This window comes from Haliaeetus albicilla, chromosome 7 (assembly GCF_947461875.1).
Source record: "Haliaeetus albicilla chromosome 7, bHalAlb1.1, whole genome shotgun sequence".
NCBI lineage: Eukaryota > Metazoa > Chordata > Aves > Accipitriformes > Accipitridae > Haliaeetus > Haliaeetus albicilla.
In genome coordinates, this window is record NC_091489.1 from 37,790,937 (window position 1) to 37,803,478 (window position 12,542).

Sequence of the window (12,542 nt, forward strand, 5' to 3'; positions counted from 1 at the left end):
CACATTGTATACTGCTGATGTAATTTGAAGTTGCCTTCTCCAGGAAGTGTGGCATAGTACCTAAGTTTAGCCAGCCAGACCTCTATGGCTAGTAATGCCTTGTGAGATGAATCCATGTTAAGTTATTAAAGAGCTTGCAAGGAGGAAAAACCACCTCTGTTTTTGTCCAAACAAATACAACATGGAAGTAATTTGGAATTAATAGTTATGGAATTGTGAATGATGTAGATAATATGCATAGGTTGTTGATTAATCATAACTCCTTCTAATACAGACAGAAAAGTAAAAATTATGTATCCTTTCTTTTCTGAGCTGTGTTATTTATGGGTGGTGGTGTGTGAGTGTTTTTATATATGCATGCACATCTGTGTCCTATATATAGTAAAATTAGTTAACTTTTTAATTTAGGCTTTTTTATTGCCACCTTCTGATGTATCTGCAACACGAAAAGTGGTTAAGGTGTATCGAAAGTGGATACTGCAAGAGAAACCTGTGTTCATGGAGGAGCCAGACAAAAAGGAAGACAGTCAGGATGCTGTTGTCAACTTAGAGGATTCATCAGTGCAAACGGATGGTAAACATGTATGGTATCAGTGTTGCTTACTTTATTCTGTTTGCATGCATTATATGATTTAAGTTTTAAACTCCCTTTGTAGATGAATAACAATTTGAAAAATGTGTGGAAAACCAAGATTAAAAAATGCTTTTATTTAAGGTCCAGACATTGAAATAAATATTGAGTGTTGAGTAGCTCTTACTGAGTGCAGGGAAACATTGCAGCTATTTTGAAAAATGTAATTTGTTGATTATTCCCTATCTAAACAAATAGGATAGCAAAAACTTAAGGGAAGAAATACTAATACGTTCTGCAGTGTTAAAATTTACACTGTCTGTTGGCCTAGTATATGTAGGACTATTTCCTTTTGGTGGTAGTTACTTAAGAATTTGAAAATATCTGCTAATTTGTATATTCTGGATGAAATATTTGGATTCAAATGCCTTAATCTAGGAAACTAAAGTGTAGATACAAATTCTGTGCATCATCTTTTTAGTATCCTATATTTTGAACCATCAGTAGAAGTTGACTTTGACACTGTGAAGTTATTTAAAGGGAAGTTTTGTAGTACTGAGAAAGAGGATCAAGTTGTAAAAACATAGTGAGAATTACAAGGTTTTGACAGATTATTTTTGTAGGGGATTTATTGTTTTGCCAGGCTTAAATTCAAATATTACTGCAATCAGTGACTACAAATGTAATATAAAATATTTTAAACAACATAGCTCTTAAAAGTTTTATGAAGCTTTAAATTTCATATACTGTCTGTCTGTTCAGCGATTAAGAAATAATAGACATGAATTCCTTGCTGAAATGAATGTAGGACATGACAGTTCCCACTTTTTTGCTTTTGACATTTTAAATAATTTTGAATAAATATGGACATACTCCTTTCTGCTTTGTCACTAACTGAATTATGTTTTTCAAAGCTTTCCTCTGACCATTCAGGACATAAGCGCTCATCCAGCTGGGGAAGAACATACTCCTTTACCAGTGCTGTTAGCAGAGGATGTATATTAGAAGACGAGGACAAAAATGTTAAAGCTGGTGCTCAAGCTGCGTTACAGGTGTGGTGTCTAGAAAGGGAACAAGGCTGTAACTTACATAATCATGTAACTCACATTACAAATTATAGTATAGTACATAAGGAAAACAACTACCAGCAGTTGATGGTTTTTGTAAGATACAATTTGGACTTCACTTGTTACTTTTTAAAAATTAATATTAAACCATGTGACCATGTCTTAGAGCCAGATACCTGTTTTAAGACAGACAGTTCATTTTCTTTTCTACTGTGGGTGCTAGGAATTAATCAGAACTGTACATTTGCTTTCCTTGAACCTCATTTACTGGAAATATTGGTGGTTCCTCAAGCACATAATGCCAGGAAATGAGTAGCTGGAGGAATGGTACTCTTACCTGACCAAATAGAAGGGATGCCTACAAAACCCATACTGTGCAATGCACGACTTTATTGGGTCTGAAATGCCACCTGACTTTTCACTAGAATGATGTAGAAAAATGAAGTTATAGGTAAAACATGAAACTTGCTCTAAGGAAAATGAAAGGTTTGACTGGAGGAGGAGAAGTATTTTATTTTAAGTCTTGACTTTTTTATTCCTGACACTATGTAAACAGACTGTAAATGCCTGTTTTGAAGGTATTCTTGACAAACTCAGCGAATGTTTTCTTATTGGAACCATGCATTGAAGTCCCTGTGCTTCTGAAGGAGCAAGTTGATGCTTGCAAAGCAGTTCTGAGTATCTTTAGGCGCATGATAATGGAACTATCAATGAATAAAAAGACATGGTAAGCTTAATATATTCTGCATCATTTAAGAGAAAATTATGAATGTTTTAACTTTATGGGAGTATTATCGAGTCGGGGAAAGACTGGCTTTCTTGGGGATAGACCTTACTACGTAAATCACGCTTGTGACTGGCCTCTGAATTGATTTGTGAGATTGCAGGTGCTGCTGAGTCTACATCATGATACTATTTGACTTCAAGGTTCTGGCTGGTATTTCCATTCCTGACTTCACCTTCTCAAAAATTAGTTTTTACAGTCCAAAACCAACTAATGTTATTTTGCAAATGATCTGTGAAGTCTGAAGTGTGATCACATTCCTAATATGTAAGGCTTACTGGAGAATTAAGAGGGCGTTTTGGTACATGAAAATTAACAAGTACAGTTAATAGAACGTGAACAAAAAGTACAATTTTGTTTTGGAACCAGGGAACAGATGTTACAGATACTCCTTAGAATAACAGAAGCTGTGATGCAGAAGCCAAAAGAAAACCAAACAGAGGATACGTTCGCTCAAAGCATGTCGGGATTACTTTTCCGAGTGAGTGTTTGGGTTGGTTTGGTTGGTTTTTATGTTGATTTTTCATGATAATTACCCCTAGTTTTAGTTAAATACTATTGCACAGTACTATAAAATGTACTTGTAAAACATGAAAAAATTCTCCTTTGCAGTAATACAAGTAATTATTTTGTAAACTGTTCCTAACAGAGGGAGACAGATTCCAGGTGCAACAAGCAGTTGATTTGATCTGTTCTTCAGGACTCTATTAAAAACCATGGTAGAACAGGCAGGCACACAATCTTTTTGTGAGGTGTCTTCAATGAGTATCTCTAAAGCGTAAGCCTGATGTAACTATTTTCCTAGAAGTTCAGCTGGCGAGTCAGAACCCAGTGACACTGAATGAGATGAAAACATTTATACATTGTATTGTACTTTGCATGCTCAGCTACAGTATCTAGGTCTGAGTGTCATTGGCGTAGCGCAATCACTACAATCATTCTGTAGGTATACGAGACAGTTCTTCATTCTATTATTATTTTTATACACAGTGTATTATTTCAGTTTACCAGAGAACATATAGACAACCCGAAACATACATTTTGGAATTTTTAGAATTCCGTAGTCAGTAACTTTCACAATTATTTACCCACCAATTTCTGGGAGTGTTTTTTTTAATGAAAAATAGCTATGCATAATATCTGTGCATCATGAATAATCAATGTTAATATGCATGTTGGTGTGCTGAATTCATCTTGACAGAAATGCATGAACTGTCACTTGTTTCTTTTCTCTCAGACCCTCATTGTGGCTTGGATCAGAGCAAACCTGAGCGTTTACATTTCTCGGGAGCTGTGGGATGAGCTGCTCAGTGTTCTGTCTGCCCTGACAGACTGGGAGGAGCTCATAAATGAGTGGGCCAATATAATGGACTCTTTAACAGCAGTGCTAGCAAGAACCGTGTATGGGGTGGAAATGACAAACTTACCATTGGATAAGCTCAGTGAACAAAAGGAAAAAAAGCAGAGAGGAAAAGGTTAGTCTCTGTGCTTCAGTGCTTTTTGTATCAAACAAGTTAAATATTTAAGTTTAAACTTAAAAATTAATTTAATCTAACATTAAATACTAATTAATCTATTGTAAGAGCCTATTTAATCAAATGTGAAGTGCTTTGGATTTATGTATTCTCATCCTTCATTGTGGGAGGAAAGGTAATTGGGGTCAATAGAAGATAGCTATTTAGCAGTTTTTAGTATGCACTCAAAATCAGTCTTTTCTGTGTAGCAGAAATGAAATGTGGTTTCCTGTGCTGTGGTCTGGCATAGACATCAATGTAAAAATTCTTTTCCATGTATTTTCATTAAACTTTATTCATTACAGTATTTTAGCTACATTTATGTGCCACCTTGCAATTGATGCACACAGTTGAAGTAGTGATTCTTTTTTAATAATAGTAAAGATTCCTCTATGTTGTTTAAAAGGTTAATATTTTTCATGTCTGAGTGCTTGTAAATCCATTCATACTTTAACAAAAATATGTGCCAAAGCATACAATGCTAGAGAATTTTGTTTTCTTTATCTCTAAGGTGGCATTTTAGAGCCTCAGAAGACAGCTGTAGTGGGAAGATCTTTTTCATTAAGTTGGAAAAGTCATCCTGAAGTTGTGGAACCAATGAGGTTCAGAAGTGCTACAACCTCTGGAGCCCCAGGAGTTGAGAAAGCAAGAAATATTGTTCGTCAGAGAGCAACAGGTTAGACAATAACTAAATGCTTATGTTCCCAAACACTCTGTAACACTCAGGTTTTAAATCTGCCTTGAAGTTGTGGCTGCTTCCAAAAGTCATGCAACTTAGTAATTAAATGCCTTATCAGAGATGTTGCGTACCTGTGTCTGGACATCTTGATTGCTACCAGTATGAATGAAGAATCAAAGTATTTTGGAAAATTCTAAATATATGCTTTTAGATACATTACATTTAATTGAAGTTAGTTATGTGCAAGTTATGTTTTTTGTAAAGAAGTAAAGTACATTGCTATTTTTATCAATTTATAAGAAAGCATTTATTAACATCAGTCAAATATAGATATTGCTTCTGAACTTTCGTACAGCTAGCTATTTACTGTGTGCACATGGTAAACCAGATATTTAATAAACAATTTCATCCTTTCTTACTCGCTTTATTTGCTTTCTTTTTATTAGCATGATGAAGTATGTATAGCATCTCCTTTTCCTTTTTTCTCTCATGTTTACTTCTGGAAAGAGGAAAACAGGAGAAGGGAGAACAGGGGTGAGGATTGATGGGGGAATGTCTGAGACCCCAGGCATTGAACTGATACCTGATTTTTCAAGCGTTTCAGCAGCCTGAATTTGATTTCTTTTTTATTTCATGATAGCATGTTTCTGTGTTCCAATTCAATGGGCTATGGATTAAAACCCTCTGTAGAAAATCTCCTGCTTTTGAGTAGGAGATATTTTGCTGCACAGCTTCCTTCCTCATTCATGACGGATTAGTTGTGTTTCTTACCAGGAGAATTTGAAGGTGATTTATTATGTTTTTGTGGCTACAGGCTTCATAACTAAGCCACAGTCTTCAGCTTAGATCACAAAACATTTTGGCAATGGAGTCAATTCATTCTTTATGTCTGTTTTATTTTTAAATTCAGCAAGTTCTTATTTGTGCTCCAGCAGAGAATTCTTTCTTCTGGTACAGCATTTCTCCCCTAGACTTTTCACCAGGGAAATAGAGAGAACCTGGAAGTATTGATCAGCAAGGACTTTTCTTGGTTGTGTGTGTTCAAATTAAAGGAACTTCCTAACTTTAAGAAAAGCTTATTTGGTGGCGAGCAAGTAGGTTGTCAGGTAGGAGGATGAACATGTGTAAAAAGCCCTTAGTTTCATTTTGTGTTTCATGGTCGTACAAAAAGACAATTATTCTGGCTTTCATGGGATTGGTGATGATCAATGGCTCCCAAATCAGCAGGTGCAATGGTGATGATCAATAGCTCCCAAATCAGCAGGTGCAAAAAAGTTTTATATTTGCACATGCGGTTATAGCAAATAATTATTTCAAATACATAAAATGTATATCCCTTTTCTAATGTAAAATTATTTAGAAACACAAAACTTGGCTACTAAGCCTTCAGAGGTGTCATCTTTCAGAATGAAATGTAGCAGTCCCTAAGGTAATACAGAAGCCAGAGCTGTTCATGGGAGGACTTTCTTTATCAGTCAACATTTTGGGAAAAGTGTCCCCCACTGGGGGCTTCTTTTAAATCTCTAATATTCTCCCTCTTCCATTTAAAAACAAACCCCTAAATCAACATACAAATACCAGAGCATCTCCTGCTTCCAGGTAAGACTTTCTTTTGATCTGCTGCTTGTATCTAGAGTTGTAAGAGCAAGAGCCAGAGTATTTCTGCAACAGCAGAAAATCTTTTGCCTGCTACCCTACTTCTGAGTATTTTTGCTTCCTCATTCTTCCACTCTATCTTCTAAGTGTTAGCATTGACGTTGCTGTGTACAAGAAGAGAAACTGTACAGTGAATAAGATTTTTTTTTCCCAATACATTTCGGTTAGAGAATTCTGTAATTCAGCATAACTTTTAGTAATACAATTGATGGTAAATTGCTGTTTTTCTCTAAAGGATACTTCAAGCTTATGACAATTGCATATTAATCCATAAAATACCAAGTTTTTAATGATGTTAGACAGCTTCTAGAGTGTTAGCCACCTTGGAAAGTGTTTTTCTGGTGGCCTTTCTTTTTCAAAGAAACAGTGAACCCATTTAAGTGTTGCTATTTTGAAGAGAAATTCACTAAGGTTTGCATTCAGACTGCACTTGTCTTCTACCTTCCCTTGTGGTGACTTAAGAACTCTTAAAAGCTGTCACGTAACTTGCGTCCCTTTCATCATCCTGTTCAGAAATGTGGAAAGCAGGGCTCAGTACCCCAAAACCAGAGTGCACAGCATAATACAGGGTGTAAGGAACTTCATCAAGTCTCACCTCCTGCTCAAAGCAGGGTCAGCTGTCCATTAGACCAGGGTACCTAGGGCTTTATCCAGTCTGGAGCTGGGTTGCCAAGTTTTAAAAGCAAAACCAGAGGCAGCTGTATCTTCAGATCAATTTTTGAGAAGCACACTGTCCCACTTCTCAGATGAAAATGGATTGTTTTCAGCAGAGATGAATGAATGAAAGTGGTAGCTGGTTTTTGGGGGGAGCACTGCTAGTAAAGGGGAATTTGAATAAGTTTTCCATTCTTTATTTTTGAGCTATATGTACTGCTACAGATACTTCAATGAAAAGAAAAAAGGGTAAGTCGAATTAGCCCAGAGATAGGAATCATACACTGACAAAATGAAATACTCCATGTTGTGAAACTGCTGTGTTTCAGAAGCCACTGATTATTGCACTTCCAATGTGTGAGATACAGTTGCACATTATTAACTTACAGCTTATGGGAAGTACTTCTGGGCTTAATGTTGTAAAACTATTTTTTTTCAAAAGCTTTGTGTTTCATTGTATCATGACATTCAAAACCCAAAATATTTCATTATTTTTTCTGACATAATTATTGCTTTATTTTTTCCTGGAAGCTAAGCGAAGCCAGTCTATCAGCAACTGTGTTCATCTTTATGAGGCTTTGCCAGCTACTAAAAGTGTACCTCTTCTGCTTCACACTGTGAGCTCTCTTTTACCTGGTATCTCTTACACTTCTTGCTCTCACAGACTGTCAGGTACTGTACTTTAAAGTCATCTTTTATATAAATGTTCTTTGTATTTTTAAACTGCTGTCTGTCTACTCCCTTTCTGTCTAGTTGATTATTCTTTAGTGTGGAATGAGATGTTTTACACTGGTTCTGTTTCCCATGCATAGGATCTGTTAAAAACATGGTGTTGAGTAATATTGGTAGCCATTAAGAGATGAGTAAGTTTAATAGGAGCATATCTTGTCCTTTTTCAGAGTTACAAAGGGTGGCAAAAAGTGGCTACTTCTAATGCTTTTTTGTTATTCTGTCATGGGGTTCATTGTCAAAATAAGTAACCTTTGCAGGGAAAAGGAGGACAGCAATATCCTTTCAAGGAGCTACTGTAGAAACTAGTTGAATGCTTGAATGTATGAGCTAGTGCAAACAAAATATGCAGGCAAAGAAATGCAGCTGGTGGAGCTGTTCAATTTACAGAAGAAATCTCATTCAATCTATGTTACACTCAGTTACAAATTGATGCTTACAAATGTGGATTTTTTTTTTCTTCTAAAGAATTCTTCCTGTAATTATTGATTCCAGAAGCAAATTAAAAGATTTGTCTGTGCCTCCTAGTTCTCAGATAGTGTTTGATTTCTCTCAAAATGTTTGTAGTACTGCAAGCAATGCAGTTTTTGTTCATTTTAATATTAAAGACTACCATGAATTACAATTAGATTTATATTCCCTAGTAACTAAAGTAAAATTTATTTTGATTTCTTAATAAAGAAATCCCTTTATTCATGTTTACACTTTGAATTACTTTATTTATTAAAGGTTTCCAAGTAATTGTTAAAAAGTTTTAATACAGTGCAGACCAAATATACTGAGGACTAGGAATGCAAAAATTAAAGGCAGCAATCCAGATTTGGGCATTTTAGTGGTTATTTAGACTGAAGTGGGCGTATTTTTGCTAAAAAGTGTAGTAAACTTTTTTCCTGCTTTTCATACAGTCTTGTCCTGTGGGACTTGCTGTTGTGATAAAGCTCGAACAAACCCTAAGCATACAACTTCTGAACTGAATTCTGTACTGGTACCCAGACATAGGTGTGAAAAACAGATGTAATGGCCTGAGAATACAAAGCTACTTTGTTGTAGGACTTTCATCCAATCACCTAGCCAAGAAGTGTTGGTGGAAGCAGTGAGATTTCTCTATCGTGTTAGCAGACTTTCTTTTATTTCTGTTTCCAGCTAGTAAGTCTCTGAAAATAGGACTTTAACCTCCCACATTTTGCTTCCTGGGAGGGATTTCTGACTCTTGAGCCCTAACCAGAGTCATTAGCTGCTGTAGCAAGAAAAGAAAAGTTTTGTATGTGGTCCATTATGGCTGTCTAGGGATTCCTATTCTGTGAAATATCTTTAGTGTTTTTTCATCTCGAGTTATCTTCAGTTGTAACACTGAAATTGTTCTAGCTAGTGAATTTAATTTATCATTTTATTTTATTGCTTTCTGTAAGACATTTAAAGTCAACAGTGATACTTTGAGGTCAGTAAATACCAGAACAGTTAGGTTTTTGTACATGTGTATTTGTGAGATAATTTTCTGAAATACACGCAATGTTTATTAAGTATTTAAGTATTATTTAAACTCACTTGGTAGCGTAGATTGAGTGAACTAAGCATACTGTCCTCCTGCAGGCTGTGGCTGCAATCTGTGTATATTGGTCTGTAATCTTGTACCCCAAGGGGCTGTGCTTCTTGCTCATTTCTGAGTAAGTGTAGCCTCAACGTCAGTGCCTGTGGAGCAGACAGAAAGCAGAGCAGAGGAAAGGAGACAAGAGGAGGAGAGTAGAAAGCTGGTCAATTTTATTAATGTGCATATCATGTAACAATATGCTGAAAGAAATCTGGAAGGTTTACTAATTCAGCCCATGTTCTTTATTGAAAAAAAGAAATTCAAGGGTTCTCATAAGAGTTGCTACAGCAGCATTTTTCATAATTTTTTAAAAAAGGAAAATAGCATTGGCTGTGCAGATCGAACACCTTGTACAGTCTGCTGGTGGTTCGGTTGGGTCAGCTTTGGCAGGGGGTGTGGGTCAGCTCTTTGACAGCTTTCCAGGGAGAGAGTTAGCAATTAGCTTAGGTATGGTAGGTGGCATTAACCAGTGTTGTGGCCATAGCTGAAAGTGCTGCTACTGAATGGGAACATACTTGATCCCAAGTGTTACTGTCTATCCCCACCCACCCCCCAATGCTAAGAGAAATGCATTTCTAAAAGCATTGTGTTGCTAGCTAATCTCAAGAGTTCCTGTTGCTTCTTCCCCAGTATGTCAGTTTACTTTGTCACTTGAATTTTCATGCCTCTCCTCTCTTTTTATTTCTCATTTGCAGTTACAGCAAAAAAGCTGCATGATTCAGTTTGTCCTCACAAACTAAGCCTGAATCATATGTAGCTCAGATCTTTTTTTACTCTGTTTGAATTTTTGCCTTTTTTATTCTCCCTTTCCCCTCTTTATGGAAAAAAAAGTCAGTAAGCACAGCCATCTTTTCTGCACTATGCATTTATAGTAGTTTTGCTGCGCCTCCTCTATTATTTCTGTTTCCAGAACAAACAGGGTCTAGTCTGGGTCTCTAGCACTGAAAAACATAGCTTTATTCACATGACATCCTCCTACCCTTCCTTGTGCACTCTGAACCCCCAAAGTAATTTCTGTCCTTTTTCTAGACTTTTTACCACTTACACAGCTCATACATCTCTCTCTAAACTTTACAGTTTTTCTAAGGATATTTTATAAAACTTCAACTGTAACTTCTGTAACTAGGAGTTACATTCTAGCTTGGTAACCTGGGAGTTCTAAATATTTGAATGGGTCACTTTTTCATATAGCTTTCTTAGGTAAGGAATTCACACATGTACATAATTCTGTAGTGATGCAAATATTTTGTGTTTTAATTAAATCAACAGAAGTTGAAGAATCTCAACAGCTGGAAAATTCAACAGGCCTATTTGCAGACCAAGAGCAGCAGCTAACTCGAAGTAGCAGCACTTCAGATATTACAGATCAGTTTCCATCTGATTTTTTTCAAGGTAATTTTGATAAAATACAGCGATACTGTACTTCTGAAGAAAAAGTGTTGAGACTTGTTGAGCCTCATAAATGCTGCTTTTATCTATTTTGGTTTCCACCTCTGTTCTAAAATGTTTTTTATCTTGTTTTCTTACTAAATATATTGTTGGTATCTTGTGGAAAGAACTATTTTAAAGAAGTTACAGAACACAAATGCAGCACATGACCTTTTATAAAGCGGGGCAGTTAAAAATGAAAGCTTTGAATGTATGCATTTTGTGTAACTCTTAAACATTTTTATTATCTGGCTTGCTTTTAAATTTTGTGTATTCAAGTTAACAGTTCTACTGCTGTTCCTATTGTCCAAATATGTTATGCTTACAAAGGATTTTTCAAAACATCTTGTATTCCATTTTAATGTTGCATTACTTAGCTATAAATATAAGAAGTGTACATGTAAACATAACTGAAATTTCCATATGATTTGCTATGTACTTTGGTCCCACAAATGTCTATATTTCTTGTTTACTTTCTAAAATTTCTAGGTAAAAAGACTGGAAGTTCTCATAATTTAACTCCTTCAGACTCCAGATCAGTTCAGGAAAATAAGGGATATACAAAGAAGGAACATGAAGCTGAGCAAGTAAGGCAAAATAGAAAGTGATGATTAATAAGATTCTAGCAATGTTTTATTTCTAATCAGATGCCTTTTAGTGTTTAGAAACTAGCAACTGAAAGTGTGAAAAAATCATTGATCACATTTCTAGTATGGAATCTGGAATTGAGTTGTAGGTTTTCATTATGCTATTTGGTATGATCATTCTGTGTCTCCTGATCTTGCCAGTTGCTTATGCAGTTTTATGTAATTGGCTATATTCTAGTTTTATACAAGACTTTTGTGGGTTTTTTATATACTAAATATAAACGAGAAGTTCGTAACTCTTTAAATATAAATAATTCATGGCTATTATAGAGCTACAGTACACTGGAATAAATGTTTGATGGTTTAAAGTACTGGGGAAAATGCTTTCCTTCAGCACAATTTGTATCACCAGCTATGTATAGCAGATGTTTGTGTAAGTTAAGGTTAGCACAGGCAAGCTTCATAAATTTTTAATGCAACTTTTGAATAAACGGTAGAGATAATAAATGACTGAGGCTGATCATCATTGTGGAAGTACAATGTAGTACAGCATGGAGGACTTCAAGCTGAATCTCAGCTTTGGACCTTGGCTCTCCCATATGTCTAGAACACTTAGCTCTAGAAAGGAGAGACCAGATATTTTCTACAGAGTGCTTTCATTGAGTGCTTCAGGAATAATGAAGTGTCTCAAAAAGGAAGGAAAACCTGGTCTGCTTTGCATGGTAGAGGGGAGAGGGAGAGAAGTAAGCTCAGTAGTTCGGGGAATTAAAAGTTAACCTGGCTCTCCATTCTATTTTAGAGGTATGTGTTATAAAATACTCATTAGCATACACTGCCAGGCTGCTACCAATATTGCACTTTCACCCTTTTTGCAAGTGGAAGCTGGAGTTTGACCATATATTCACTACATAACTTGCTAATGTACCATGTGAACCAGTTTGACTTCATATCACAACCCACTGAAATATTGTCATCAGTGATCACTAAGAGCCAGATTTGCCAGGGAAGATAGACCACTCTACAATCTATCAGGCAGCACAAGCAAACATGTATTTCTTGCAAATGATTGTCAATTCTCTCCATGTTAAAAAAAAAAAAAAAAAAGTTAGATAATATAGTAATAATTTCTACAAGGCAGTTGTCTCTTTGGTGGCAATAATTTGCTTTCTCATATTGTCGTGGTTTAACCCCAGCCAGGAACTAAGCACCACGCAGCCGCTCGCTCACTCCCCCTACCGAGTGGGATGCGGGAGAGAATCGGGAAAAAAAAGTGAAACTCTTGGGT

At 35.9% G+C, this 12,542-nt stretch overlaps 1 protein-coding gene across 9 annotated transcripts in view; it reads left to right on the forward strand.

The window, feature by feature from the left end:
• RALGAPA2 (Ral GTPase activating protein catalytic subunit alpha 2) overlaps positions 1 to 12,542 on the forward strand; it is a 134,946-nt gene that overhangs the window by 32,232 nt on the left and 90,172 nt on the right. For 8 of the 9 annotated variants that reach the window (XR_011325495.1, XR_011325497.1, XR_011325496.1 and 5 more), the window contains 9 exons: positions 409 to 582; positions 1,486 to 1,623; positions 2,217 to 2,365; positions 2,792 to 2,903; positions 3,660 to 3,897; positions 4,448 to 4,612; positions 7,457 to 7,597; positions 10,512 to 10,634; positions 11,160 to 11,257. Coding sequence is in view for 5 of the 9 variants with exons in the window: in XM_069787769.1 (XP_069643870.1) it covers positions 409 to 582; positions 1,486 to 1,623; positions 2,217 to 2,365; positions 2,792 to 2,903; positions 3,660 to 3,897; positions 4,448 to 4,612; positions 7,457 to 7,597; positions 10,512 to 10,634; positions 11,160 to 11,257 (1,338 nt within the window). In the remaining 4 variants the exon portion in view is untranslated. The remainder of the gene's footprint in view (positions 1 to 408; positions 583 to 1,485; positions 1,624 to 2,216; positions 2,366 to 2,791; positions 2,904 to 3,659; positions 3,898 to 4,447; positions 4,613 to 7,456; positions 7,598 to 10,511; positions 10,635 to 11,159; positions 11,258 to 12,542) is intronic. The other variant, XM_069787770.1, reaches the window with a different exon arrangement.